This window comes from Tetrao urogallus (genome assembly GCF_951394365.1).
Source record: "Tetrao urogallus genome assembly, chromosome: 1".
Lineage (NCBI taxonomy): Eukaryota > Metazoa > Chordata > Aves > Galliformes > Phasianidae > Tetrao > Tetrao urogallus.
In genome coordinates this window covers 156,017,594-156,024,512 of record NC_136813.1, presented here as the reverse complement: position 1 = coordinate 156,024,512, position 6,919 = coordinate 156,017,594, and the positions used below count along the sequence as shown (strand labels likewise).

Here is a 6,919-nt window from a genome sequence, read left to right as displayed (position 1 = left end):
ACTCACTCTGTAAAGGCTTTTTTTTCCCCAAAGGTATCAGCCGGCTCCCAAAACCAGACGGTTTCAGCTCTCATCTTTTCTGTAACAACTTCTGTTGGGCAGGACGAGAAGAGAAACAACATCCCACCTCTGCTCCAACCACTGCTTGGGCTGTAAGTGCTGTAACTCGAGTCTGCACCTGACTGACCTCCTTGTTGTGCAGGAGTCTATTCTGCACTGGAAGGGATGGGAAGAAGCTCCTCCTGCAACCTGTTACCTGCTGCAGCTCAGGTGTGCTCCTGAGGTACAGAGTGTGGGATAAGGAGCTGATTCCCAGATCCTCAGCACTTCCTCCAGTAGGCAGAAAGTTTGTGAAGGGATGTAATTGATGGCAGCCTGGATGAGGATCCTGAGCACACCAGTGAAAGTGTTTCTGGTGCTCAAGGAACATGGATGTTTTTAAAAACAAAAACAGCAAAGCTATTTCTACTAATTCTGATTCCTTGCAGGAAGAGGAGGCAGCTTCCCTCAGCCTGAGTGAGTGACTTCTGCCTCAGTTTTAGTACCTCATTCTCACATAAGGCTGCTGTGTTGGGCTGGACCCGGGACTGCTGTTGAGGAAGTGACCCCTACTTGCTCTACAAGAAGTGAAAGTTGAGGTGCTGTTGACTTAAGTTTAGCAATATCAGTGGGAGATGCTCCAGCCCCTAGGAGTAGCCCATCTCTTCTGGGAGGTTTTCACTTAAGATGTGACAACAGCACAAAGTAATTTCAGTAAGCCTTCAGCAAATCCTATTATGACATTTAGCAGATTCAAGGACCCTGGCTGACTGCAGGGGCCTTCACACAACTGGAATGATCACACTAAATCTAGGCTACGTGTGACGCATTTATTTGTCTGTGCTCTTCACCCAGCCAGCTTGACCCCATGTCCCACTGTCTACCCCAGTGCCTGAAGGCAGAACTGTTCTGTTCTGTGTGGCACCACAGGTGCAGACCCCAAACAACCCTCCCCTGGCTTGAGGGAATGGAGGACTGTAAAACTACTGGAAAAAGGTCAAAAGCTTCTCTTAACGTTGTGTTTCACGTTTGTCCAGCGTGTCATCGGGGTAGGGGTGGTACTCATCTGAGCCTGTTAGTGCTTTGCAACCATGCAAACCCTGTACGTAACAAAAACTCAATACCAAGGCAGGTGTAATCCCACAGAAGGTTCTGGTGAGCAAGGATTGCTTTCTCCTCCATAGTGAATCCAGGGCAGGGACAACTGCTCACTTATGTGTACAGCCAGTTAAATTCAGCACACCCAGCTCTACACCACTGCTCGCAGCAGCAGATGAATGTCCTGTCCTGCTGCTGCATCCCTGTGGTAGTGAGGTGGTTACTCACCTCTGCAGCTTCCAGTCCTGCTAGGCTCTCAGTGAAGCCGTTGTCTCTCTATCCAGCTCCCCCCAAAGCACCCCAGTAACAGTATATGTAACAACCTTTTCACAACTGACAGCAAGATAACATTTGACTTTAAGATATGTCAACAAGCAAAGCTTTATTGAATTGATACACAGTACGAAAAGTGTGGTACATAAAGCAAGGAAGAAAGCAGTGCTTCAAAAAAAAATCATCTAAAAGTATGGCCCAAACACTACAGTCAACTAGCATCTGTCTCACAGTAGTTAGTAACATTTTGGAAACTTTCCTTTAGCTGAATCAGCGCAGAGCTGTGCAGGTTGTGCTGTGCTCCATCACTGGGCGTGAACGAGGGCTCCTGCTCCCTGACCATAGCCAAATCCTTTAGGGCCGAAGTTCTTTGCGTAACAGCCTGCAAGAGAGAGGTGCTGATAAGAGCTGAGGCTTCTGAGCTGTTCATGAAGAGCTGCGTTTTTCAAGGTTAAGCCACTTGGCCACTTTCTTTATCAGAACACTGGAATACAAAGCAACCCCTAACAACCTCTTCTGGGTAAATGGCATGGCTGAACACCCACATCTCTTTCGTCAGGGTAGCTCCTGATTTAGGTGATGCTCAGTGAAAGCATTTCACACGCCAGCTCTGTGACTGAGTACACATCAAAGCACGCTGTCACCCAGCCGTGGTGTGGGTCACCCATGGTGCCACAGGAGGTATGGCATGGTGACTGTTACAAAGCCCATCCTCTGCTTTCTTCCTTGACCTGTCTAAGGGCATGGGCTGCTACTACACAGCTCAGTATGTCCAGATCCAGCAAGGTTTTGCATACGTATGCCACATTAGCAGACTCAGAACTAGCACAGTACTCAGCTCTGCTGCTGTGACTTACAGACCATTTCTATCATCTTGACAGAAGCCCGGAAGTTTCTTGAAACAGGAATAAATTCTGTCTCTGTCCTTACACTACATTACCAGATGTGTGAGCAGCAGGTCGAGGCAGGTGATCCTGCCCCTTTACTCTTGCTCTCATGAGGAGAGTACCCTACTTGGAGTACAGCATCTAGTTCTGAGAGCCCCAACACCAGAAGGAAGTCAAGCTGCTGGAGTGGGTCCAGAGAAGGGCCACAAAGATGATCAGAGGGCTGGAGCACCTCCCGTACGAGGACAGACAGAGAGCTGGGGCTCTTCAAACTGGAGAAGGCTCCAAGAAAACCTTATAGTGACCTTCCAAATACCTGAAGGGGGCCTACAGGAAGGCTGGGGAGGAACTTTTTATAAGGGCAGGTAGCAACAGGATGAAGGGAAATGGCTTTAAACTGGAAAAAGATAGATTTAGACTAGATATCGGGAAGAAATTCTTTACTGTGAGGGTGGTGAGATACTGCAACAGGTTGCCCAGAGAGGTTGTGGATGCTCCTCCCTGGAAGCATTCAAGGATGGGGCTGCGAGTAACCTGGCCTAGAGGGAGATGTTCCTGTCTATAGCGGGGGGGTGAGAATAGGTGATCTCAAAGGCCCCCTCCAACCCAAACCGTTCTATGATTCTAGGATTAAACAATCATCTTGTTTCTTTTCTCACCTTTACAGTAGATTTCTCCCTCTTTTTCAGTTAGGGTTGTAGATTCTAGACTTTTCCCACACTTGGCACATCGGAAGCAGTTCTTGTGCCATGGCTGGGGGGGAAATGGAAAAGACAGTCTAAATACACAGAATGCCTCAGTTTGTTTTTAAAAAGGAGTTAACTAAAGATGACTACATCAGAATTGTTTACTTATACTGGTGCAATGAAAACCAGTCGGGGTGCACGCACCAGTAACCAGTTAGGAGTGTCTGTATTTTTGGATGGCACAAAGGCCTGAATTCCACACTGCTTCCCACTTAAAGAAGTGTTTTGAGAGGTCTGAGCTTGCCCTAATCAATTCTGATCTTAGCTATCGAATAGTGAGCCAGACAGCTGGCAGAATGCATCGCACAGTGCTACACGGTGCTTGCAGAGAACATGCCTGTTCTGCTGAACATTCAGCCCTTCCTGAGCTCTATGAGAAAGAAAAACAACCATCATTCCCTCATCTGGAGGGCTCTGGTACTTTAAGGAGGTACTGAAGTTTTACTTCTGAAAAACAACTTGAGAGCTCATTACCCAGAATTTCCATTTCAAGTTCAAAAAACTGAAGACTAGATTGATTTGATCATTTCCAATTCTGAGAAATGCAGTGTTAAGGACCGTGCCACGGTCAGTTCTGAACAGCACGCTTCAGGAAGCCTTCATAACATACTTCACTTACTTTGGAGTTCATTTAGCAGATAGATACAAAAGTCACATTCCCTTACCTTGCCGGCACCTATGACTTTCTCTGCCGCATAAACCGAATCCCCACACCGAGAACATTTCTCTGCACCTCCGAACTTCTGAGCGAATTTTGAAGTATTTGGGTTTGTGGTGGGTCGGTGAGGAGAGGGTGTGCTGAAAAAGGACATTTTGTTGTTGTAGTTTAAGGGCTCTGGCTCTTCCCGACAACACTAACCATGCAGCATGCAACACACAGAACAGAATACCATACTTTTTCAAAACTGAAGAGATGCTTACCAAGCAAGGCTTTCTCTTTTTTTCCCTAGTTTCAAAAGACCCTAAGGAGCTACTGGAAAAGTTACTTTTCCAAGGGCCCTTCCCCTTTTCACTGCTAGAAGCATGCTGATACCAAGGCCTGTATCAGGACACGGATTTATTTTAGCTATAGCAAGCTAGAAACAATTATGTTAAATTTCTGTCATCTGATCATATCTGGATCTGATCAGTGACCCTAAGTACAGAGCTATTTAGCATCTCTGGATTTGCTCTGGCAGGACTTTTAGACAAAGTCAAGCAACAGTTTGGGAACTTGCATAAAATCATCTGTGAGGCATAGCTCAGGCGCTTTTCACATGCTTTGCTTTATAGCAAGAACTTAATCAGATTAGGAATGTTTACTGTTTAGTAAGTCATTCGGTTTGGCTATAATTAAGCCCAAACAGTTCTCCATTTACCAATTAAAAACTCATTCTTACAGCCCCAGATTTGCATCTCCCCTGACTCCGTCCCTGCACAAACCTGCTGAGCAGCTGCATTTGCAGCTTATTTAAGAGAGCATCCTTAAAACCAAGAGGGTGCCGACCAGCCAATGTCTCCTGCAGAACCTTCAGTGGGTCAGCAATCCCATCCCATTGCATTGCATGCAGCTCACTTCTCACATCCTCACCTGTGCCAACACCTGCCCTAACAGGGCCTACCCAGAGCCACTATAGAAGGTTTGTGCGTTGCTGGCTAACTGCCCTGCACTTGGTTACACTGGGGAATTTTGCAGCATTTCTGTTCCAGGAGGCACGAATTAGACAAAATCCAGCCTGAAAGATGCCTGCGAGTGCTGCTGGTGAACACAGCTCACACACGCTGTGGCTTAGTTAACTCACCTCTCAGGCTTGATGCCTAGTCTCTCTCCCCTGTCCATGTTCAGAGTGCCTGCCCCTTGCCCATAGCCGTAACCTTTTGGGCCGTACTTCTTTCCATAGCAAGATTTGCAGTAAACTTCAGCATCGTGAATCGCGACAGTCGTGCTGTCCAAATTCTTCCGGCAGACCACTGGAGGGAAAAAAGTTAAACGCCATTGAGCGCCCACTTCCACCAGCACATGCAGTAAGCCTGAAGTCAAGCAAGAAACATTGACAGGGGTTTCCTCGTCCAGAATGTTATGATTAGGCTGTGAGACCACTGGAGATTAGACGTGGGTTGTCTTTTGAATTGGTGAATTATGCATAGCCTCATAAAGGGCTCTGTGCCCTGCTACCTTCCCATGGCCATGCTCAGAAACCAGCAGAGCAGTCAGCAGTTTCCCTGGACAGATGCCATATAGTACAGAGCAAATCTGTGCAGGAAAGTCCCCAGCTCACCCTCCTGCCCAGTGCTGGGTTGGGGCACAGTTGGTACTGTTTCACAGCTGTCACTAGAGGGGCCTGTCTTCTCTGGCAGTCGTACTTCAGCACAGCGTAAGCACCCTGCTCAAGGTTACAGTCGAACGCTGAACTATTTCCTGCTCTTCTTAAGCCGTCTTTTGTAACTCAACTCAACTGATGTGCTCTCAGTCTGCAACAACAGTTTGCTGCAATGAAGAATGTGGATTTGGGAAGAGTAAAATAAAGAAAACCTTACAAGTTTTGTCTTCAAAAAGAATTTAAGATCTTCAAAATACATGGCGGCCTTTGTTTACGGTGTTCATTAGCTCCAAGGCTCTTTTTATAAGACACAAATATCCAATAAGTAAATCAACTCATGCACATTTGTTAGAGCATGCAGACTTTAACCCCAGCAGAATTATCCACTAGGCAAAAGCAAACACAGAGGCAGACACACTAGAGCCATTGTCTGAATGTAAGTTCCAGGTTTCTTTTAATAGAAATTCCCATAAAAGGCTGAAAATGAGGCAGTTGAGACATCTGATTTTTTTTTTTTTGTGGCTGCTGTAGAGCAAAGGAAAAGGAGTGTAGGTGTGCCCAGGCTCCCATGCCAGCCCACTATGCTGACCTTATGCAGATTAATGGCAAACCAGACCCAGAGGCCCAGCTGCAGCAGCAGCTCATAGAGAAGGCTAAACCCAACTTCTGTCTGCGGGCACTGAGCACCAGCAAACAAGACAAAACAATACTTCATGTTTGTAATAAGGTAAAGTTCTCTGACTCGGTCAGACAGGCTGCTGGTTTGCAAAGCGTTCAAAACCATAAAGCGACCCTTTGTTTCTTTCATCTAATCAGAAGTCTTTTCAGCAGAGAAAGCTGTTTTCAATGCCTCAGTGGACTCGTTGGCTGGACTGGAGAACAGTGCTTTGGACTCCTTTCATCTGAAATAAGCCACAGGCCTCTGTGCCAAGAGAGCCTCGGCTTTCGGCCATGCCAAAGCTTTGACAGCACAGCAATGCCCTGGGCACATCTCACCCACGCTGTGCTGAGCAGGTAGGACAGCACTTCTCCAGGCACATGGCACAGGCTCCCCTTGGGCACTATGCACCTGCAAGTGTCCAGCCCAGCATGAGATGGCCACCACCTCACAGCTGCAGGCCTGAGCTCTGCTGGGGTGATTCTGGTGGGCCAGGAGGGCAGTACTTACTGCAGAGGAAGCAGCAGCGGTGGAAGCTCCGTCCGTCACACTGCACCTCCTCAGCATGGTAGACCGTCCGGCCACAGGCACCGCATTTGTTGCCACCTCCCCAGTTCGGCATGGCGGCGCTGTGGGGAGGAGAGGTTCATTAGTTGCACTGACACAGTGTCCTTCATGGCCCTGCCTCCACGCTGGGATTTGGTGCTCCCTCAAACACAACCTGCTGCATCCAGCTGTCAGGCATGAGCTTGGTATCTCACCAAGTGTTTAAAAACCTGTGCTTCCTCAGAGCAGCTTCTCAGCCGGAGCCGAAGGACCTGACAGGCCCGAGGGAACAGCGGCTGCTGCTGCCCAGCAGCGAGGAAAGCAGACACTGAGCCCATGAGATGATTCCCAGTCCATACTCAAGGCTTTCAA

General features: G+C 47.8%; 1 protein-coding gene across 3 annotated transcripts; it reads right to left on the bottom strand.

Annotated features, from left to right (window-relative positions):
• Positions 1-1,715: 1,715 nt before the first annotated feature.
• Positions 1,716-6,623, bottom strand: CSRP2 (cysteine and glycine rich protein 2; the record flags this gene model as incomplete). Of its 3 annotated transcripts, none has more annotated exons than XM_079540249.1 (5): positions 1,716-1,792; positions 2,957-3,050; positions 3,709-3,841; positions 4,825-4,993; positions 6,512-6,623. In XM_079540249.1, 5 exons carry the CDS (start codon positions 6,621-6,623, stop codon positions 1,716-1,718), a joined length of 585 nt encoding a protein of 194 aa, XP_079396375.1. The 3 variants fall into 3 exon arrangements, with proteins under 3 accessions (XP_079396375.1, XP_079396376.1, XP_079396377.1); XM_079540250.1 differs by having other exon boundaries at positions 2,963-3,050; XM_079540251.1 differs by having other exon boundaries at positions 3,727-3,841.
• Between the last annotated feature and the right edge of the window lie 296 nt (positions 6,624-6,919).